Source organism: Culicoides brevitarsis, chromosome 2 (genome assembly GCF_036172545.1).
Source record: "Culicoides brevitarsis isolate CSIRO-B50_1 chromosome 2, AGI_CSIRO_Cbre_v1, whole genome shotgun sequence".
Classification (NCBI taxonomy): Eukaryota; Metazoa; Arthropoda; class Insecta; order Diptera; family Ceratopogonidae; genus Culicoides; species Culicoides brevitarsis.
This window is the reverse complement of record NC_087086.1, coordinates 37,886,162-37,911,211: the sequence shown is the minus strand read 5'-3', so window position 1 is coordinate 37,911,211 and position 25,050 is coordinate 37,886,162. Positions and strand designations below refer to the sequence as shown.

The following is a 25,050-nucleotide window of genomic DNA, read 5'->3' as shown; positions in this document are numbered from 1 at the left end:
CAAGTAATGATTATTATGATGAATATTTTTTCCATTACCGACTTTTTGTTTATGTTGTCAGCCACAGAGCAAGAAAAAAAATTGAAGAACAAGAAAGGTAAACAGCGACGAGCACAGAAAAAAAACTGTCATGAAAATGATGGACAAAGTTATTATTATTTTTTTATTTAGACGGAAAATGAAATAATATTTTTATGTGGAATTATTTTTGTTTGTATAAATATCCAACACATTTTTTTTCCTGCTTCTCTTAAGGCAGAAAAAAACGAACGAAAAAAAGTTTGTTAGAAAAGTTATTTTTTTATTTATTTAATATACATAGAAAAGATGAAGAAGAGCCCATCAGCATTTCCTGGATTTATAGAAAGAATTTTTTTTATTTCTGTTGTTTTTTGCCCAAGTTTTTTCTATGTTTGAATATTATTAAAAAAAAAAGAAAAACAAAAAATGAAAGTAAATTGTCCAAAAAATTAACTAAAGCGCGTTTTATTTTTATTTAATTTTTTTTTATTTTTTAATCTTATAAAATTTTACTAATTTTTTTTTAAATATTTTTTTTTTGAATTCCTGAAAATTAATAAAATTATTTAAATAAAAATTAATAAAATTATTTATAAAAAATAAAAATATTTTTAATTGATTTTTATTAAAAAAAAATTTAAATTGAAGGAAAAAATATTTTAAAATTGGGGAAAAAAAAAATATTAACACGCAAGATAAAATCTGAAAAAAAATATTGAACAAAAGATAAAATTTTTTTTTTTAAATTTATTTTCTTTTATTTGTTTTAAAAAAACCAACTATAGCGCGTTCTTATTCTTATTTTTTAATTATTTTTTAAAATATTTGTTAATTTAATTTTAAATCATTTAAATTTTTATTTTTTCTTATTTTCTTCGAAATTTTTTAATTTTAATTTAATTTTTTTCTAATTTCTAAAAAAAATATATTTAATTAAATTTTATGAAGAGAAAAAATTATTTAAAAATTGAGGAAAAATATTAAAACGCAAGATATGGATAAAATATTGAAGAAAAATATGAAAATAAATTTTTACATATATTTTTTTTATTTTAATTAAAATTATTAATGTTAAATAATACATTTAATTTATTAAAAAATATGAATTTAATTAATTTTTATTTTTTTATTGAATATAATTTTTTTTGTTATTTTAATTATTATTTTTATTAAATTATTTTGAAAATTATTGAGATAATTAATTAAATAATTACAATAATAAAATAATTTTTATTGACTAAAAAGTGAAAAAATTCTGACAGACGCCTTTTAAAAATGCAAATCAATTCAGCTAAAAATAAATAGGAAAAAAATCCCACACAATTTAATCCAAATGTAATTTCCATCTAAATTCCATGAATGAATGCAAAAAAAAAACCTTTTAAATATTATTCGATCGCCCTTAACAGACACAAAAAAAATAAATAAAAAAAAATTTTTTTGCTTTGCAAATATTTTTTTTTTGTTTCGCTTCACATGAGCGAAAAACTCCCCTTCTACAAGTCTACGAGTACAAAACGGATGTAATTTACGCAACAGTTGGACAGAACGCAGAAAGGAATCCATAAACCCATCAACTGTGACCCTGTTCGTGTTTGCTATTTTATTTTATTTTATAATTATTATTAATTTTACTGCATAACCGGTTTGTCGTTCTGACTGCGAACAAAAAAAAATTTCCGTTAAACGACGCTACCGGAGTAACAGTCCCAATTTAATAATGTGTCCATATAAATATTGTTTTTTATTTATTTATGAAAATTAATTAAGAAGTTTATGATACTGTCCGGTGTCACTTTGTCTGTGTCGCGTAGAAAAAAAAGAGGATGTCTGTTAATTTTATTTTATTTTTCGTTGTTTTACTTGATTGCGAATTATTTTTTGTGACACCTGACGTCGCGTCGCGTTTGTTCTATTTTTGCACAATTTTTTATTATTATTATTTTAACGAATAAATTTTTATTATATAAATAAATTAATATTTTTCGTCGTTCAACGCGAGGATGGTCCGGCGTTGTTGTCTCATTTGTAGTCGTGTTGTGATAAAATATGATAAGTATCAGCTGCAGTGAATATATTTTTACTTTTTTGCTGATTTTAGCATTTTTTTTTTGCCGTCATGGTAAAGGAGGAAGAGAGAAAAAAATGAAAAATATTTTTTTTCGTCGTGAAAAAATGAAGCTATTAAGAAATATGGCGAGCAATGGACAATGCAATGAAATTATAGCTCAATTTTGTAAATGGAAATTTTTTGAAGAGGACTTGTTTGAACAAGAAAAGTGCTTAAAAAGCCATGAATTTTTTTAAATTATTTTTTTATTATAAAAAAATTGTTTGCGACATTTTTTTAAATTAAAAAAAAAATAAAAATTTTAAAAATTATTTTAAAAAAATATTAAAAATTAAAAAATAAATTTATTTAAATTTAAATAAAAATTTTAATTAAAAAAAATTAATTAAATTAATTTATCAATAAATTTATTAAAATTATTTTTTAATGTTAATTTTTTTTTATTTTTCTATTTTTTTTATTTTTCTATATTTTTTATTTTTCTATTTTTTTAAAATATATTTCATTAAATTAATAAACAAATTTATTTAAATTTATAAGTTTAGGTAATAATTTTTAATTTTAAATAAATTAATTTATTTAATTATATTTAATATTTTTCAATTATTTAAAAATTTTCGCTTAAAACAAATTTTTGCATATTAAAAAATTATTTTTAAAAAATATTTTCAATAAAAAAATATTTGTTTCAATTCCTTTGAAATGCATTAAAAAAGTAATAATTCACACAAAAAAAAACTTGAAGTACCAAAAAAAAATCACTTTGCTCAAAAGTTCACGTGAAATATGGAAATATAACGGTAATTACATCATGAGAAGCCACTTTAGCTTCTTAGTGGCTTATTATTGCCAATTACCTTTAACAAGTACCTTTGTATACGAAATTCCCACAACCATGCATGATAAAAGGCTTTTGGCTTTTGTTGTAGCAAACAATACGCAAAAATAAGAGAAAACAAACAAAATAAAAAAAATCTTCATTATTACCTCATCTGTTCATATTTTATTGTTAATATTACCATCAAAAGAGATAAAAGGATATTTTTGCCAGATTTTACTGCAAATATGGTCAAAGAGTCATTAAAGCCGTTTTTTGATGATTATGGGAATTCATGTTTCACACATATTCCCACACGCTGGAAGGGATTGTTTTCGGGAAAAATTCTCGATGGTTCGAACAAGAGATGAATTTTAGTTAATATTGAAAGTTAACATTCAAGAGCTGAAATTAGATTTTGGGAGCTGAAAAAAAAATTTAAAAACTGAAACTTAATTGTATAAGCTAAATATAACTTTACAGCCCAAAATCTAACTTTTAGAGCTAAAACTAACTTTTCAGATTAAAAACTAACTTTTAGAGCTAAAACTAACTTTTCAGGTTAAAAACTAACTTTTAGAGCTAAAACTAACTTTTCAGATTAAAAACTAACTTTTAGAGCTAAAACTAACTTTTAGAGCTAAATCTAACTTTTCAGCCCAAAGACTAACTTTTAGAGCTAAATTCAAATTTTCAGCCCAAAGTCTAACTTTTAGAGCTAAAACTAACTTTTCAGATTAAAAACTAACTTTTAGAGCTAAATCTAACTTTTCAGGTTAAAAACTAACTTTTAGAGCTAAATTCAAATTTTCAGCCCAAAAACTAACTTTTAGAGCTAAAACTAACTTTTTATAATGAAAAACAATTTTTTAGAGCTAAAACTAACTTTTTATCATAAAAAATTAATATTTTAGAGCTAAAACTAACTTGTTAGATCTAAAGCTAACTTTTGAACTAAAAACTAACATCTCAGCCCAAAACCTAACTTTGATAGATCTGAATAATTCTCAGAGCTAAACTAATTAAAAAAAGTTAGTTTTAACTTCAAAGACCTAAAATCTAACTTTTTTGCTCCATCATGCCAAAAAATTCTCGAGAAAAACTTTTGCTTAAAAAATTAATTAAAAGATCATCATCCTTCATCATTTCTCCCACAAGTTCGTCATATATATTAGATTGACCGAATCCAATCCGAGGGCAAAGCAATTCATTTGTAAATATTTTACGAGGCTAGTGCCCTAATAATAAATATCTTTTTATTTATATTTATACCAAAAAAGAGGGAAAATAAATAATAATAATATCCCAACACAAAAGAGGAGGAATGAACGAAAGGAATCGCATCTCTTGACCTTTTTTCTCTCTTTATTTCATATTTTTTGTGTCTGTAGGTGCTTTATTTTATTATTTCATTGTTTCTGTGAAAAAAAAAGTGAAAAAAGAAAAACAATTGCTGTTTACTTTGAGCGAGAACACGACTCTTGCTTGAGTGAAAAAAATAATAAAAAAGGAGATTCTCATTATTATGATCATCTGTTTCTGACACCGTTTAATGGGGAATTGTGGTAAGGCATGTCGTCGTATGCGGCGAAGGTAAAGAACGAAAAAAAAAAAGAAAAATGCTTAATTGACTTTAGACAGTGTGACATAACAATGAGAGAGAGAAAGAACGGTAATGGTCAATTAATTTTCTTAAAAACGTCAATTCAAGACGACTTTTAATGCTTTTAAAAGGAATTTTACGTTTTTTGAGCTAAAAAAGGAATAGAAACGAATGTTCTTTTTTTATTTCTCGCACGAGACTCCCCTCTGATTTATTAGGCCATTGCTTGCACGACGCCCATTTAGCAGCAGGAAAAATGCACAATCGTCCTAATTTCACTCCTTTTTTCGTGTTCTCTCGAAAATGCAACACAAAGGAAACCCATGCGGTGTGTTGGTTAGTCGGCGCAAAACTTAAAAAGCCATATTTTATACTTTTATCATTGCGAAAGAATCGCTCCAAGTTAAAAAGGGAATTAAAAATTTTTTTCAAGTAGGTCGATTCGTTACTTTTTGGGATTACAACGGTCAACGACACGCCAGTAATTAACGGAGACACATTTTTTTTTCTTTCTCGAGATTACAAACCGCTTTAAGCATCTTCTTCTAAGTTTCTGTAAATTTACCCAAAAAAAAAGTTTTCCTTGAAATTATGTCATAATAAAAGTTTATTCCCCTCTAAGTAAACACGTAAAAGTTCGTAAAAATAAGTAAAAACGGAATTGATGATAAAAATTGATAGGAAAACATTTTCTCTTATTATTATTACGAGGCGCGTGGTGAAAGTGCCGCAAGAATGTCTCTCTACTCTACTGCGTAGGTGTACTTTTTGCGGATGCTGTAATAATTTGCCATCCAAACAAATAAGGGAAAAAAAAGAGAAAAAATATGGAGAAATTAAGGATCGTCAATCGAATTTTCCTTTTACTTGGGATTTTTATTATCTTTATTTAAAAAGTGAGATTTTTTTATGAGATTTCGAAGAAAATCGGGTGTAAATGTTTAAAAAAAAAAAAAAAAAGATTTCAAAGAAAAAAAATTAACCTTAAATTAAAATTAAAAAATTAAAAATTTAAAAAAAATTTAAAAAAAAAAAATTAAATTAAATTAAAAAAATTTAAAAAAATTTCATATTAAAAAAAAATTTTTAAAAAAATTAAAATAAAATTAAAATAATTAATTATTTAATTAAATTTTTTTTTTTTTTAATTAATTTAATTTAATTTAAATATTTATATTTTATTTTTATATTTATATTTTTTATATTTTATTTATATTTATATTTATATTTTATTTATATTTATATTTATATTTATATTTATATTTATATTTATATTTATATTTATATTTATATTTATATTTATATTTATATTTATATTTATATTTATATTTATATTTATATTTATATTTATATTTATATTTATATTTATATTTATATTTATATTTATATTTATATTTATATTTATATTTATATTTATATTTATATTTATATTTATATTTATATTTATATTTATATTTATATTTATATTTATATTTATATTTATATTTATATTTATATTTATATTTATATTTATATTTATATTTATATTTATATTTATATTTATATTTATATTTATATTTATATTTATATTTATATTTATATTTATATTTATATTTATATTTATATTTATATTTATATTTATATTTATATTTATATTTATATTTATATTTATATTTATATTTATATTTATATTTATATTTATATTTATATTTATATTTATATTTATATTTATATTTATATTTATATTTATATTTATATTTATATTTATATTTATATTTATATTTATATTTATATTTATATTTATATTTATATTTATATTTATATTTATATTTATATTTATATTTTATTTATATTTATATTTATATTTATATTTATATTTATATTTATATTTATATTTATATTTAGACAGAAATTTAAATTTATATTTATATTTATATTTATATTTATTATATTTATATTTATATTTATATTTATATTTATATTTATATTTATATTTATATTTATATTTATATTTATATTTATATTTATATTTATATTTATATTTATATTTATATTTATATTTATATTTATATTTATATTTATATTTATATTTATATTATATTTATATTTATATTTATATTTATATTTATATTTATATTTATATTTATATTTATATTTATATTTATATTTATATTTATATTTATATTTATATTTATATTTATATTTATATTTATATTTATATTTATATTTATATTTATATTTATATTTATATTTATATTTATTTATATTTATATTTATATTTATATTTATATTTATATTTATATTTATATTTATATTTATAATTTTATTTATTTTTATATTTATATTTATATTTATATTTATATTTAATATTTATATTTATAATATTTTAATATTTACAGAAACCTTTAAAAAGCAAATTTTATTTAAAAAAAATTTCTTTAAAAAAAACTTCTTCAAAAAAAAAATCAAAAGAAATGTGATACAAATAAGCAATTCGTTACGCTCAATAATTGATATAGGTCGCTTTTAATTAACGAAGGATCCTCATCCAGATTAAAACTGTAAACGAAACCATCCCTCTTCGTCTTTGGCACTTTCCCATCTATTTATCTGCTAATTTGGATCGCTTGTAATGCCTCGTAATACCCTCGTTCGACCAATTTTGAATGTTCTTAACACTTTTTCGAGAGAATGGGCAGCGTTTCAATTAATACGGACTAAAATAGGGTTTTTGTCAATTTGCTATGAAAAATTCATCAGGAACAATCAAGTCCTTCAAGTAAATGAATTAAGACAAAACGAAAGCTGGAATGAGTAAAAAAGGTGAAAAAGGGTTAATTTTGAATTGTAATCCGTTGTTGTAACACTCAATGTTGGGTTAAGTGAACAACGACAGTAAAAAAAAATTGTCGTGAGAATATCAAAATATTTCCATATCCGGTCGTTTCCTGTTCGAGTCAACTGGTGAAATATTCGGGCTGTCAACCATAACTCACACACTTGAAGTTGGTTTTTGCGTCTCTCTTTCTCCTGCAGTGCTTTGGAAATCTGGTTTTTGTTAGTTTAGCAAAGTTTGTAGGGACAGCAAAACTTTAAAATTTATTTACTGTTCTTTCATGTGTGACCTCTTCCTTCACTCTCTTTCTCTCTATTTTTCTTTTTGACGTGAAAAATTACTTTTCTCAAATGAAAAATATTTCAAAAAGGTACGAGAAATAAATTTTCTTTAACTTAAATAAGAAAAAATTGATAAAATCAGTTAAAAATTGAATTTTAAAAACCACGTGACCAAATTTTAAATTTTTTATCAATTTTCATTAAAAATTCTTCTAATTTTTTTTTAAACTGATCTTAAATGACTCACAAAGCTTATTAAAATAAGTTCCTAAAGTTTCAAAAAATTTTTAAAAGCCTTTAGTACAAATTTGTACAAATATGGTCACGTGGTTTTTTCAAATTTTATGAATATCTCAGCTTATGGGTTTTTTTTTTTGAAAAAAATTAAAATGAATTTTGTTACGAAACATAAATTCTTCACAAAATTCTCTTCCAGAAGTGGTTTCTTTTGCTTCTGTCACCAATTAACCAGTATTTAGCCTGTAGCTTGTAAGAAACGGGTTTCCATATGAAAAAAGGGGTTTCCTTTCGGAAAATGACATTTAGTGGATTAATTTATTGCTGAAAGTTTTGTGTTTCTTTCCATTGAATTTAATCACTATTCGTTTTCTTTTTCGACCACTTTTCCTTTGCTCTCTTTTTAAGTTTATGTAAGTAAAAAATTACCCTATGGGACGTCACCTGAGTCGCTTCGTCTCATATACTTTTACAACCAACTCGAAGGAAACTAAACAATAAGTGAATGAATAATGCACACAAAGTATATTTTTATCACATTTTGCAAATCTGCATGAAGCAAAGTTCAAATACGTATGAAAAGTGCTTGCAGGTGTCTTTCTTCTTTCGTCTGATGTTTGTGCAAATAATACTTGAAGCAAGGAAAAAATCGTTTTCTTCTTCTTGTAAGGCAGAAAATGTCTTTGTTCAATATAGATTTTTTTTTTCGTAAAAATAGAATCCTCAACGAATCAGCGTGAGTTCTAACTGGAGGCAAACAATCGATGTTTGACAAACAAAGGGAAATTTCTTTACATTATTTCGTGAACAAGAAGACGGAAAATGTATCCGTTTGGGAAACGACAACGAGGAAGAAAAACGTGGAAAAAGATTTATTTTCCTTCGTTTTTACTGCATTTCAAGTAAAAATTTGATTTTTTGGCAATGGTTGGAGTCTGTCAAGTCACGTGGTTCAAAATTTTTAAATACTCATTTTGGCGGAAAAGTAAAAAATTATGCATTGGGATAAAAAATTTCAATATGAAATGGGTAAAACCTAAAAAGTCAACTGAGTGATAATTTAAAATATTAACTGTTCTAAAGTCGAAATAAATCTAAATTAGGTCACGTGGTTAAATTTATAAAATTCTCTTTAAAATGAAACTTTAAAACGTTATTTAGGAGAAAATAAATGAAAATTTGCATTGGGAAAAAATCCAAAAAAAATAATATGAAAAAATAAAATGTTCATTGTGCAAAAACTTAAAAATATGCTTTGGGTAAGTCACGTGGTTAAAAATTTCAGAAAATTTTCTTATATGAATATACAAAATGTGAATTGGGATGCATTTTTTAACTTGAAATCGGTAAAACTCGAAACTTCAATTGAATGAAAATTTAAAATGTTAACTGGGCTTAAATTCAAAATAAAATTAAATTAAGTCACGTGGTTAAAATGTATTAAATTTACTTTAAAATGAAGCTCTTAAGTTAAATTTGAGACAAAAAATAAAAAATTTCATTAAGACAAATTCAAAAATGTTAACTGGGAAAAATTTAGAATGTTCATTGGGCAAAAACTTCAAAATTTGCTTTGGGTAGGTCACGTGGTTTAAAATAAAAATGCGCTAAAGTCGTTCGTTTTTTCATTTAACGAAAATTTTTAAAACTTTTTTGTTTGTGAAAAATCTTACCTTGTCTCCTCAGCTTCGCTTGTTTGTTCGAAAGATAATATTTATGCATCGAATCTGCTTACAACGCGTTTGATGTGTCGAGATTTATTTTTCGAACAACTTTTTTTTCCTCAAAATTGATTTTGTGAAAAAAGTAATGGGCACGTCAAAGTGACAGAAATAACGACCTGCCTTGTTCGAAGAACCGAAAATCTCTTTTCCAATCGGATGCACTCATTTCGAACAATTGCACCGCATAATGTCGCCATTGTCGCAGCTGAACGACGACGAAGGAACACACTAATAACAATAAAATGTGTCGTTGTTCCACAATAAATCGTCTTCCTCTCTATTTACTGCTGTGCTGCGTTTCAAATTCGAAAAAACTGAAAAATTCCCATAATTGCGAGTCATACTCACGTTCGTGCCCAATCGAGAAGAAATAATGTCTTTTCGTGTGTTTGTGTGCAAATGCATGGAAAAAATAAACGTGTTATTGCAAGTAAAATTGCTGAATCATTGGGTGCATAAAAGCCGGATGAGTTTTCAATTTGGTTTTTCGCAAAAAGGATTTTTTTCATTTTTTTTTTTATTAAATGTAATTTTGAATGGAATTTATTGTTTCCCTTTGTGTTGGACAATGCATCTTATTTTCGCTTTTTTGATGATTTGGTCAGAAAAGAATCAGAAAACAAAGTTAGAGAAAGTTTTCTATATCAGAAATTGTTGAAAAATTTAACTTTTCAAAGAATTTTTCGTTTGTTAAAGAATTTTTCTCTTTTAAATTTTCACCTATCGAGTGATTGTGCAACGAAAAATAATAAAAAAAAATGTTTAAATGCATTCTTTGTGAAAATTTAAAAAAAAATTAAAAAAAATTTCTGATTTAAATTAAATAATTATTTTTTTTATATTTTTTTTTAATTTTAGTTTTTTTTTAATAAAATAAATAAATTAAAAATTTAAAAAAAAATAAATTTTTTATAAAGTAAATTTTTTGAATTTTTTCAATAACTTTTAATAACAAAATTCAATTTTATTTTATGATTTTTTTAAATAATATTAAATTTTAATTATTTAATTATAAAAAATATTAATAAATAATAATTTTATTTTCAAAAATAATTTACTAAATTTATTTAAATATTTGAAATACTTTTTTGAATTATTAAAAATAATTTAATTTAATTTTTCAAACAAATTATTAATTTATTTTTTTTTAAATAAAATCTTTAAAATATTTTTGGAAACAATTTAAAATAATTTAATTTTTTTAAAAAAATTTTAATAAAAATTTTTTTAAATAAAATCTTAAAAAAAAAACAAATAAAAATATTAATATTGTCAAAAATTTATTTTTGAAGTAAAACATTATTTTTATTTTTTTTAAAAATTATTTAAAAATTTAAAAATAATTTTTTTACTTCAAAAATAACCTTTTTTAACAAATATTTGACATTTTTTTTTATTTTTTAAAAAATAATAATTTTTTTTTTTAATTTTTAAACTTAAACATTATTTTTTTTTAAATTTTTAGAATTTTTAAGAATTTAATTTTAGAATTATTTTTTAATAAAAAAAAATCATAAAATACGCTGAAAATTGAATTTTCTCGTGAAACGAAAAAAAAACTTTCAAACAATTTTATTTTTCCACAAAAAAACTCGAGATAAGAAACGAAAATAAAAACTCGTATGAAAACATTTCTTGATCACTTCACTTGATAACTTTTTTTTGCCGCGCTCGTTGTTTGTCTGTAACAATATTTCCTATATTATATAAAAATTTATTTATTTTCGCACGATTGAGCCAACTCGTTCTCTCAATTTTTCTTCCTTATTTTTCCTTATTATTTTAACTTTTTTTTCTGCAATTCTGCCACTTTTCTCGTGAATTATTATGATTATTTTCTTATTTATTTACTTGTTGAGACTGATAAATTTCCTTTTTTGCAGCCCAAAGCTCTTCCTCAAACAATTGACTATGTCGAGCCCGAATCCGATCACCGTTTGCGTCATAACCGCATCTTACGCGAACAACTTCACGAACTCGAAGTAGCCCAAAGTCAAATGCGACGCGAATTATCCGAGCTGCAACATCACAAACTCAACGATCGCTTCCACGTGGTCGAAGTCGAGCAAAAACGTTTGGCAAATGCGAATTTTAATCTTTCGCGTCAAGTTGCGAGTTTGGAAAAACTTCACATCTCGATGCTCGAACTGCTGGAGGATGTCGAGGAGATTCAGAACAAAGTCGATAAGGGCATGCCGGATCTGAAGCATGAAATTTCAAAATTGGAATTCACGGCGGCGCAACAAACGTCGGAACTTAATTTATTACGTGAAGAAGGTAGGAATAATGCAAAGAGCGTGCAAGCGATTGCCATGAGTTTGAGTACATTTCCCAGTAGTGCAGCAACTTCCGGCAACAACAATAGCACGACGGTAGAGAAGAACGGAGATAAAATTAAGGTGTTGGAAAAACAACTTGATAAATTGCAGTATGATGTGGAAAAAATAAGATTAGCATCTTCCTTGCACAAAGATATGGCGCACAGCAGAATAAATAAGGTAAGAATTTTTTTTTCATTTTTCTTTCTTGATTTTATATTATTTTATTATTATTATATTGTTGGTTATGAAATCTTGGTATTATGACATAAAACTTCTTTTATTATTATCCGGGATTGGAAAAAGTTTTTGTAGAAGTCAATTTTACGATAAGATTTTTCTTTAAAAAAATTTACTTTATTTTTTTGTATAAAAAAAATTATTAATGGAAACATTTTTTTATCAATTTTAATTTTAAACTTAAAGAGGATTTAAAATAAATAAAATAAAAAAAATAATTATTTAATTTTTTTAATTTAAATATAAATTATTGAAATTAATAAAGATTTTATAAAATTTTAAATTAATTTAAATTATTTAAATTTTTTTAAATTAAAAAAATTAAAATTTATTGAATTATTTTAAAATTTTTAAATTAAATAAAATTATTGAAATTAATTAACAATATGATTTTTTTTGAAAATTAAATTTTTAATAATTTTGAATTAAAAAATTACTTAAGGAAAAAAAAAATTAACAATTTTTGATTTTAAATTAAAAAAAAAACTAAAAATTAATTTATTTTTTTAAATTATTTTAATCAACTAAATTAAATAAATTTATTGAAATTAACTTAATAATCATTTAACAATAATTTTAATTTAATTTAAAAAATAAAGAAAAATAATCAAATTATTTTATTTTTTTTTAATTATTGAAATTAATTAGGACTTAAATTCAAAAAAAAATAATTAAAATTTTTAAATTTTTTTAAATTAATTTTAATTTAAATTAACATCTTAAGAACCTCAATTAGCAACTTATGTGACTAAATTATTCCTTTTAAAAATTTTTTATAATTTTTAATTTTTTTTTATTTTAAAATTTATTTCCATAAAGCTCAAATTAAAACCTAAAGGATGTAATTTAATACTTCAGATAGTAAAATATCACCCTTGAGATGCTAATTTAATACCTTTATTAACAAAAAATTTTCTTTCGAATTAATTTTGCTTCAAAGGTGTTAAATTAACATCTATGAGTTGTAAAATATTCTACCTGAGGTATTAATTTAACTCCTTTAGTATTATTTTAGATTTTTTTGGGTTTAATTTAACATCTGAAAATATTAAATTTAAAAAAATACAAAAAAAATCAAATATTAAAGTTTTAAATAAATTTCTCCAATAATAAAAATTAAATTTTAAACTTCCAACTTTAACTTTTTTAAAGGTAATTTAATCAATGAATAATTTATGAAAACAAAAAATTGAGAAATTGACCTCTTTTCAATTCAAAGAACAAAAAACCATCAACATTGATTGACAAGATCCATTTTCCTCTCATCCGTCAATGTCTCGTTTTACTTTTAAATTGTAATTAGAACCAAATTTGTACAAAAATAAATTTACTTTATTTGAAAAAATTCTCTTTTGAGTCTTTTGAACCTCAAAAATACGCTCTCACTCTTAATTTAAAATGCATTTAACTTTTTTTCATGTAATCTCATTTTCTCTCTTTTTACCTTTTTTTTAACAACAAAAAAATAAAAGAAACTTTGAAACCAATTTCGGAAAAACATAAAATGAGAAAAAAAAAGGTTAAAAGGTTCCATTATATTACTTTTACTAATTGATATAATGGACATAACGGACAACGACGACAGGTAAACGAGATTTACGAAAGAAAATGCGAAGGCAAAAAAAGAAAAAGGGACCAACTTTGGGTATCTCGTTATTGAATAAAAAGAGGCGTCGTTGCAAGAAAAGAAACCAAACTGGACACAAAAAATGAAACTTCACTCAGTCAAATGTCAATTTTCGAAGAAAAATCCTCAAAGAGTGAGTAAATACAGAAAATTATCGTTATTTGATCTGAAAAAGTCTCGAAAATCATAAAATACAAAAAACAAAGAGAAAAATAATAAAAATAAATTCGGTCATGAAACAAGGTGCTTAGAGAAAGTCACGTCTCGTGTGTGCGGTGTTTGCATGTTTAAAATACAACGAAAAAAAGTAAGCAATGAAAAAATTTAGGTGAGTGTCTCTGTAGGCAGGGTAATAACGTGTAATGTATGAGACTTTATTGTTTTTATGACTAAATTCGTGTGTTTTTTTCATTGAGAAAGGAATATTTTTATTACAGATCATGGTATGGTAACCATGTCGTAATAATAATCTACTTTTTTCGTTCGTTCACGAGAGTTAAGTAAAAGTTGTGCTTAGTTAAGAAATGTTTTGTGTCATGTAAGAGTTTGTTTGTAAGTGAAAAGAAATGAAGTTAATGTAATCAGCAAGCAGGCGAAAAAGTATTGAAAAAAGAAGAATATTTTTATAGCGTAATCAGATTCAATGTGATATGACTGAGTATTTTTTTCGGGAGATAAATATTAGGCAGGAATGCGGGATTCTGAAACGAAAGGTTTTGAGATGTAAACAAGGCGTCTCCATTCAAAATTTTAGAACTACAAAGCTGAAGTAAAAGGTAAATAATTTTTTCTTAATAAACAATTTTTCATCAATAAAAAGTATAAAGAACATTTTATTAATTTTTTTAAGTTACTTTTTTTGAACAGCCCAAAACTTTAAGTTACTAATAGTGACAATTTATATCACTGAAGAAGAGTACGTCGCAGCCTGTTCTGCAGTAGCAGAGATTATATGAACAGAAAATGCGGAATATGAATCATTGAAGTACTCAAAGACAAGTTTGGCTGTTGCATGATTTCCAGATTCAAACATTGAAAACCCTCAAAAGATTTTAATATTACATCTAATAATTAACGATTGCTTATTAAAATACCTAAAAATATTGAAAAGCCAAATTCTTCGGAATGAAGAATGGATCAACTACAAAGTTTGGAAGCAAACATAATATACTCTAATAGACGTTGACTTCGATCAAGAAACAAAAATGCACTCTAAAGCACTTACGATAAAAATCCCTGAAAAAAAAGACACAAGAGAAGACTCGGAGCTTACCAAGATAGTTTTGTACTTTACAATTCACAAAATATTCTATTTTAAACATTAAAGTGAACCAAGCAAACGCAATAAACTGAAAGATAGTTTTAAAATTATTTATTGAGACTTCAATTTCGAGATTGATTCAGAACCTTAAACTCTTCTTGCCTTTAATTTTTTTTTCTTGCTCAAAATCGTGAGCTGAAGAAATTTTTTATCAATATTATTTTTATAAAAAATGTTAAATTTTAATTTAACTTAAAAATTTAATTTTAATTTTTTTAAAAATCAATTCGAAATGAAATTAAAATCAATTGAATTAAAAATTAAGTTAGATTTTTTTTAATTATTTAAGATTTTTTCTAAATTACTAAAACATGAAAAAAAATTACTTGAAAATTTTTTCATTTAAATCCAAATTTAAATTTTTAAAAAAATTTGCGCTCACTATTCCTGCCTAATATATTTTTCTCTTTTCAATATTTTTCATGCAAATTCACAACAATAACAATAATCATAATCCGTTATGTGTCGCATCCACATATATTGCTTTATTATTTTTTGCCTTCCAAATTGACATCCGTTCACTTCACCCCGTTCTCTTCAAATAAAATCGATTAAAATTCTTTCTCTTTTTAATAATAATTTCAATGCTAATACTCTTAATAAAAATCTTCTTGAAAAAAAATCTGATTTCAAGCTGATTACTCTTGAAGCTCTTTTCACTTGAAAAATTGAATGAATTCAAAATTGAAAAATTCCTTCAAAAAAATTTTTGATTAACTCGAAACGCAAACGAATTTCCTCCCGCGCCTTTCCTGAACAACAATGGGATTTTTGACAGGAAGGAACACGTGTTGCTACGAAAAAAAGTAAAGCAACAAACAAAAATCTCTTTGTTATAACCGCGCGTGTTAAGTACTCGACAGAAGTTGCGAGCACGAAACTTGAAGAAAAATATAATCATAAATAACCTTATCAGAGCAATTTCTGCCTGACTGTAATTGAATTTGTATTACATCCTTTTATTCACTTTACCCCTTTTCTGTGCTTTTCCTCACATTTTTTTACGTATTTTTTTTACGTTTTTTTGTATTGTGATAGGATTTTCAACTCAAGTATGTATGGCAAACATACACGTCTTGTTGTTTAAAAAAAATATTGTACAGAGCAAATAAATAATGTAATCAATATTTACTTGAAAACATTGCAGAGAATTGAACAAAATGAGATGTTCGAGTTGAATTGGAGTGTAAGAGGAAACAATATTGTGTGAAGAAAAAAATTGATGTAGAGAAATATTTCGTCTTCCTTTTCCTCCTTTTGAGCTAAAAAGTGCTCTATGAACTTAAAAAGGTTAATTTTAATTTTTTTTCGTCATAAAAATTAAAATTTTTAAGATTTTTTGCTTGGTTTGATTTAATTGAAATAATTTTAAAAATCAATTTCATACTTTAAGAGTTAAAACTTACCCCCTTTTGATCCGCAAGGCACGTTCAATTCAATTTTTTAGCAAACTTGTTCTATTTTTAGATATTAAGGATGAAATATTATACTTTTGTATCCTTTCACGTTCCTCCTTCAAGAGTCTCATTTTGATTCAAATTGCCATATCTTCCTTTCCATTCAATTTTTTGTACAAACAAACGATTTCCTTCCCAATTTTCCGTTTGTGACTCTATGGAAAATTCCCTTTCAAAGAGCATCAATTAGCGAATTATCACGCCATACGCCAATGGAACGCCGAACAAAGCCACAAATATTTCAAACTTTCTTTTTTCTCGCATTTGATGAACTAACAGCATAAATTAAAACGAAATATTTACAGTTGAAGTATTAACTTGGCGGGTTCTGGAGTTAACTCGCTGATGATTTTGTAAAGCGTTTCGTAATATTTTCTGCTAAATTAACTCAGACACAGTTCAGGAAAAATTGTTTTACAATGTACTTACTTAACTACTGGCTGATGTTAGCGAGCAACGAACGAACAAAAGAGGATGTGGTGCATTGCCTGAGGCGGAAAATTCTATTTGTGGCGTTTTGTGTTTGCCTTTTTTGGTTTCGCGTAGGATTGTTTCGAAATAAAATGCTTTCCGACAGAACGAGCAATTTTTGATGGAATATGGCAATAATGAGCCGGAAGTTTAACGGGAGGAAGATGCGATGATGCTGATGAGAGTTAAGCTTCTTAGAGGCTTAATTTCGCTTAATTTTCAATCTTTTATTATCGGTTTAAAATTTTTACAAATTTTTGCATTTTTTTTCTTTCATATAAATTTGGCGCCATTTTAAAGAATTTTTGAATGAGGAGTATAAAATTGTGAAATTACGATTATTTCACTGTAGAGGTCGCTTTTAAACAAAATAAACATTTTTTTAATCTCTAAACAAAAAAAAATTTAAAATTTTTTTTAAAGAAAATCAATTTTTTTCTATATTAAAAAACCACGTGACCTAACCCAATGAACATTCAAACTTTTCAAACCCAGAACACAATTTTAATTTTTTTTTCTAATTTTAGTTAAACTTTTTTCATAACTTACATTTAAAATTTTCAACCCAGTTCACATTTTACAGCTTTCCAATGCGAATTTAGAAAATTTTAACCACGTGACCTGAAATTTGTATTTTAAATTTTAATTTAAAAAGATTTTTCTTTTAAAAATTTTAATAAAAAAAAAATTAAAATTCACTTAAAAATTCTTTTTCAAACCAATAAAACTCTCAATTAGTAATTAAAATTTAAGTACTTCAAAATTAAACGAAAATCAATTTCGCAATAAAATTAAATGACGTTCAATCAACGAAACTCAAGAAATTGTTGAAAATCCATTATTGTCGATAAATTGACGAGACAATATAAAAGAAGACGAAAATGTAAATAATTTCAATTTCTAATTAATTTAATCGTGCAATTATGTAAATTAATCCATCGATCGATCGAATTCGCCAAAATAAACGGCAATTAATGAAAATTTATTTTTCCTTCAAATTAGGTCAAATTTTTCGATGGTTTTTTGTAACAATTTATTTTAAAAAAAATATTTAATGAGACTTTAACGTCAAAGAAAAGTAACTAAACATTGCTTTGTTTCATCTTTTTCTGAAGAAAAAAAATAAATAAAGAAAATTATTCTTATGTTTGTGAAAAAAAAAATAAATAAAAGAAAAAAAATCGCTCTAATTGAATGAAAAAGTAAACGACAACAAGAACATGGCAAAAAAAAAAGAGGAAAAGAAGGATTATGATGATGATTACTTGGTGCTTCAAAGTACCGTAATAAGGATTCTTTGTCACAAATCTACTTTTCTCGCTTTGTCGGGCGGGCGCTCAAGAAATTCAAGTGAGAGCAAAATTATGACAACAAAGAGAAAATTAAGCATGAATGACTGCACCAAAATCATGCTTATTTGCATGCGAAACACTGCGAGTTCATTAAAAATAATTTTTTGCATCCCCTTTTGACTCCTTCTTTTGTTTTTTCTTTATAGAAATTTAAAAAAAAAAACAAAACAAGTAATTACCCGTCTAAAAAAATTATTTAAATCTGCAAATATTTAAGTTTATTTTGGATTTTATTTATTTATTTATTTTTTTGTCAATTTCGTGAGAATTTAAATAATTCGCGCACAAACAAACAAAAAATAAACACATGACAGGACATAATTTAATTAACATGATGATAGTGATGCGAGCGCAATTATTTGCAAAACTATTAGTACGACGGAGAATGATCAGTTTTTAAATATTTTGCATATATAAATAAATAAATGAATGAATATGGAATGACAAATAAAAACAATGTGAGTTGCATTGAAAAAGTTTCGTCTAACATGGATGGAATAATGTTTCAGTTTATTTTTTGTGTTGTTTGTTACGTGAAAATATAGAGAAAGAGCATTAGGAAAATTAAATTTTGTGAATCGTGTTACATGAGGATTTTTTGATGGAAAAATATAAAATTGAAATTGTTGAAGGATTTTTTTATGAAAATAAGAGGATTTGATGAATGTTTTAAAATTAAAAAAAAAATACAAAAAATTGTTTAATAATTAATTTAATTCAAATGAATTATTATCATTATTTTATTTTTTTTTTTTTTGAAAAGATGCTTAGAAAATTTTTATGTAAAATAATTTTAAAAAATTATTTAAAATACTTTTTATTTAAAATAAAATTATTTTTTTTAAATAATAAATTTTTAATTTAATTTTTTTTAGTTTAATTTTAATTAATTTAATTTAAAAACTAATTTTCCTCCAAAAACGTGATATTTTTGACTAAATAAATGAAGTCTTTATTAGACGTATTAATAATTAATTAATTTTTTTAAAAACTTTATTTGTCAAGAAAAAATTAAATTTATTTTTTTTTAAATTTTTTATAATAAAAAAAATTTCTCATTTATCGTTTAAAATCTTTTAGAAAATTTTTTAATAGGAAAAAAAAATTTTTTAAACACATTTCTTTATTTTTAAAAAATAATTAATTTTTTTATTTAAAGATTTAAATTAAAATTAATTTTTTTAACAATAATTTTTTAATTTAATTTGAATTAATTTAATTTATTTTTTTTTAAATTTCAGTATCACCTTAAATTTCATAATTTTTATTTTTTTATTTAATTTATTAAATTTTTTAAACAAATAAAATTAGTTTTGTAAAAAAAAAGCATTTATAATATAATTAAAAAAAAAATAAATTATTTTAAAAATATTGTTTAAAAATTACGAAAAGTGTATAAATAAATTTTTCTTATTTATCATTAAAAATCTTTCAGAAAATTTTTTAATATGAAAAAAAAAAATTTTAAACAAATTTCTTAATTTTTAAATAATATTTTTCAAAATAATTTATTTTTCAAAAAATTATTTTATTAATTTTTTACCATATTTATTTCTTTTGCTTAAAAATTAATTAAATTAAAAAAAATTTTAAAATTTGTTAATTTTTATCAAAATTTAATTTTTATTTATTTTTTTTTTTTTAATTTTTTTTTTTTATTTAAATTTTTTTTTCTTTTCAAAAAATCCAATAAAATCAAAAAGCAATAAAATTCCAAAAATTCCCTTATTTTAAATGAAATTCACGAAAAAATCCAATCTTAGAATTTTTCATGTCATCGTCACATCACCAATTCCCTCCAAACAACAAATAAAACCCATAAACCTTTATTTTATTTCCTTTTTTTTTCGACATAATTAACTTTGCTCCAAATTCCAATTTGATCCTTAGCGATGCTGATATCTCGACAAACCGATAACAATACAACTTTTAAACATTTTATTTTGTTCAACATTTCCTTTTACACGACACGGGAACACATTGACCTCACTCACATTCGCTTTCCATCAGCAGCTCACACGAACACACATTAAAAAAAATAAAATAACGATCACACGCGGAACGAGGCAAGAAAAAAGGGACATGCAAAGAATTTTAAATTTATTTTTTTCTTCGCATCGACACGAAATCCGTTGTCGTCATCATTTACCTCTCCCATCGTCGTCGTCGTAACGGAAAACGTCTCGTTGTGCATTAAATATTACAGAAAAAGTCTAAAGTTTTATCCGCAAACATTGCTGACACGACATAGACTTTCGATGCCGAGATAGACTGAGAGAAAAAAAACGAAAAAAATGAAGAAACTTTCGAAGAACGATGACTCGAGTGTGCAAAGATCCGTGTAAAGTCATTCAATAAATGTACGAAATTTTGTATGCCGAGCGGCGGAACATCCATAAAAATTTTTCGGGCCAAAGCAGGAAAGCAAAAAAAAAATAGTTGTGTACAAACATCGCAAGAGAGACAAACAAAAGGAAAGACGGAACGAACGTTTTTCATTCATTTATTAGGTTCTCGTTGAGAGAATATTGATGAAGTGTTTCTTATTTATTCGATTCTTTCTTTTTTCGAGTCTTTTGAGTGTTTTTGTGTCGAGGGTGAGATGCGATAGAGCATATGTTTGCATTTTGTCTCGTCGTCTTTTTGAATAGTTTGCGAGATTTTGATACTCTTGGACAGGAAAAACGCTTGAAGAGTCATTTTCATATGTTGCTAATTTCGTTTCGATGTTTTTGTATCCAAATCAGGAATTTAAATGATTTTTATTGAAGTTTAATTTTTTTACTTGTTCTAAAAAAATATTATTTTAAAGAAAGTTGTACTAAAAAAATATTTGAAGAAACTTGTACTAATTTTTTTTAAAAATTTGTTTAAAAATGTTTTTTAAATTTTACTTCAAAATAAAAATTACCGAACGTTGTACTAAAATTTTTTTTAGATTTTTCTAAAAATTTTCTTGAAATTTTCAATATTATTTAAACAACTTTAAACTTTGTTCTAAAAAAGTTATTTAAAAATTGTCTAAAAAAATTTATTTATCAATTTAAGTTTAACTAAAAATTTATATCTTGTTTCAAAAGTTCTAAAAAATATAAAAAATTTGTAATCTTGTACTAAAAAAAAATTATATTTGTACTAAAAATTTTTACAAATTTTCTTAAATTATTTAGTTTTTTTTTCAAAGTTTTCAACTGTTTTAAAATATTGTTGTACTAAAAACATTGTTCTAAAAATTATTCGACGAAATGTACTAAAATAATTTTAATAATTTTTAAAATTTTGAATAAAAATTTTTAAAAAAATTAAACTGTTCTAAAAATATTTTTTTTTATTGTTTAAAAATGTATTAAAAATATATTCTAATATTATGTACTAAATAAAATACAAAATTTTTTAAAAAATTGAATAATAAAATTAACATTTTTAGTACTAAAATTTTTTAGTACTATTTTTTTTTTAAATTATTATACAGAAATTCTAAAAAATTTAAAATTTTAAAAATTTGAAATTAAAACTAAAAAAATATTTTAAGTGTTCTAAAAATATTTAATTTTTTTTTTTCAAATTATTTAAAAAAAATGTACTAAAATTATATGCTAAAAATTTTTAAATATTATGTACTAAATAAAATACAAATTTTCCAAAAATTTTACTAAAAAAATTAATAGATTTAAAAATTTGTTTGTTTAAAAAAAAATTAAATTAAATTAAATGTAAAGTTAAACATTTTTAGTACTAAAAAAAATTCAAATATTATAAATTGTACTAAAAATATTTTTTTTTAATTTAAAAAAATATATAAAAAATTTAAATTAAAATATTTTTTTTTAATTATTTTAAAATATGTACTAAAAAAATACAAATTTTTTGAAAAAATTAAATAAAATAAAATTTATTGAAATAAATTAAATTAAATTAAAAAATAAACATTTTAGTACTAAAAAATTTAAAATATTATAAAATGTACTAAAAAATTTTTTAAAAATTATTTTAAAGAATTTTAGTCATTGAATAACAGAAAATATTGAGATTTCATGACATAAACTTTTATTTTTTTTAAATAATTTTTTTTCTATTTTCTCTAACATCAAGAGAATTGATTATTGCTAATTTGTATTGACTCTCTATTTCCATTTTGTTTTTATCTTAATTTTCCTCTTTTCTCGATTGCTTCTCAAAAGAAAAAAAAAATAGAAAAAAATAAAAACGAAACAACATTTAATTTTATTTTCTCTTTTGCCATTACAGATTGAGGCAGAATCGAAATTGAATAGCAGTTCTGCAACATTTGTTCGGATGCCAAAGTCGCCATCTGAATTACAATTAGCCTCGCAATTAGTGTCGGAATTGGAGCAGGTAGAGGAGGCATACGAGTCAATTGTGAACAAATTGCCGCACGATTGTTCGCAAGTGGATGACGGCGGCAGCTCGTCGACTCGGAATGCGGGTTTGTACTTGATTGCGCCCGGCGGTCGTCAGCATCATCCGATCATGACGCACTGCGATGGCAACTGGACCACAATTCAGCGTCGCGTTGACGGCAGTGTCGACTTTAATCGTTCGTGGAACGAATATGCGCAGGGATTTGGGAATCCGAGTGGCGAATTTTGGATCGGAAATGAAGTTTTGCATCAACTTACGGCGAAACATTGCATGAGGCTCCGGATTGAGATTCAAGATATTTACGATAATTATTGGTATGCGGAGTATGGAAGCTTCTCGATCGCCTCGCGTGACAGCGGATTCCGCATTGATATCGGAAATTTCGAGGGAAATGCCTCCGATGCACTCGACTATCAAAATCACATGGAATTCTCGGCGATCGACGTGGACCGAGACATCTCGAATACGCATTGCGCCGGAAATTATGAGGGCGGATGGTGGTTCTCGCATTGCCAACATGCGAATTTGAACGGCAGATACAACTTGGGATTGACGTGGTTCGATTCGACGCGCAACGAATGGATTGCCGTCAAATCGAGTCACATGCGGGTCATGCCGAGCAAAGAAAAATGTACAAAATTCACCGAAAGGAGTAGCACGACGACGACAACAACTGCTGCAGCGACATCGAGCATTTCGCCAACTGTAGACACAAATAGGTTAACCACGAGACTAGATTAAAATTCACGCGTTTCTGAAATTATTTCGCGATGCGATGGACATTAGATGTTAAGGCTTCATATACAGGTTAAGAGAACGTAAGTTACGAATATTTATTTAAAAATACAAAAAAAAAATGAATAAAATAGAAAATTAAGGAAATTTGTAATAATATTAGACAAGGAATGGAACTCATATAAGCAAAAACCAAAAAAATATATCAAAGAAATTATTTAGTTACAGAAAAAATGTCCAAAAAAATTATTTAAAAAAAATTGAAATTTGAGGGAAAATCGTCACTTGTACACAAACCTTAAAAAATGATTTTTTTTATCATTTTATTTTAATTTTATATTTTAAAAAAAAATCAATATTTTCTTATTTTTAAAATAAAATATTAACAAAATATGAATTTTATTTTTTTTATAAATTTAAATAATAATTTTTTAAATAAAACAAAAAAAAAATATTAAAAATTATTTAAATTTAAATTAAAAGTTAAATAAGATAAAAAATTTAAAAATATTTTTTTTAATCAAAAAATTTTCATATAAAATTTTATTTTATAAAAATTAAAAAAAAAATATGAAAATTATTTTTTTTTATAAATTTTTTAAATAAAATAAAAAAAAATTATAAAAAGTGAAATATTTTTGAATATAAATTTGGTGAAATTGTTTAAAAAATTATATTTTATTTTTTTTTTTTTAATTTTTGATATTACGAGTTTTTAATATTATTTTTTATTTTGTTTATTTTTTATTTTTATATTAAATTTGAATTGAAACATTTTTTTCAATAAAAAAATAATTTTTAATTAAAATAATAATTTTTATTAATTTAATTATTTTTTTTTAATAATAATAATTTAATAAAATAAATTATAATTTAATTTTTTTAAAAATTAGGAAAATTTTCTTAAATTTATTTTTAACTAATGTTTAATTAAATTTTAAATTATTTTTAATTTTTTTACTAATGGGACCTATTTCACTTAAATATTTTAATTTTTTTTTTATTTATTTCGTTTAAAAAATTTTTAAAAATCATTAATTTTTAAGTTTAAAAGAAAAATATTGAAAATATCTTTTAAAAAAATTTATTAAAATTTAAAATTAAAATAAAAAAAATGAAAAATATTTTTAAAATTATTTTATGACTTAAAAAAAGAATTAAAATAATTTATAATAAAAAATTTTTATTTTTATATTTTTTTTTTATTTTTTTTTACTTTAAACATCCTTCAATAAAACGTCATAAATTTAAAATATCCGTCAACCAAAAAAAAAATATTCAATTTCAATTAATAACAAATCTTTTTCCATCAAAACTCGTCATTATTTATTCGTTCATCAACCCGAACACGTGCTTTCGATTACCTTGTTGACACGACTTTAATTGATTTATTTATTCAAAAAATTCCATCACTCAATTTTCGTTCACTAAAAATAACAAAAAAAACAAAAGGAAATGACAAAAATAGTTTCAAAACCGAATTGAACAAAAATGACAGTCATTCGATTAATTTTTCTGTTACCTCAATTTTTCGAGTACAAGATTTATTAATGAGCGAAAAACACTCGAAAAGGGGA

At 23.3% G+C, this 25,050-nt stretch overlaps 1 protein-coding gene across 1 annotated transcript in view; it reads left to right on the top strand.

Annotated features, from left to right (window-relative positions):
• The window catches only part of LOC134829079 (protein scabrous), a 66,335-nt gene extending 42,822 nt beyond the window's left edge, over positions 1-23,513 (top strand). The window contains exons 3-4 of the mRNA XM_063842071.1: positions 11,453-12,067; positions 22,604-23,513. Coding sequence (XP_063698141.1) covers positions 11,453-12,067; positions 22,604-23,479 — 1,491 coding nt within the window. The 3' untranslated portion in view covers positions 23,480-23,513. The remainder of the gene's footprint in view (positions 1-11,452; positions 12,068-22,603) is intronic.
• Positions 23,514-25,050: the final 1,537 nt, after the last annotated feature.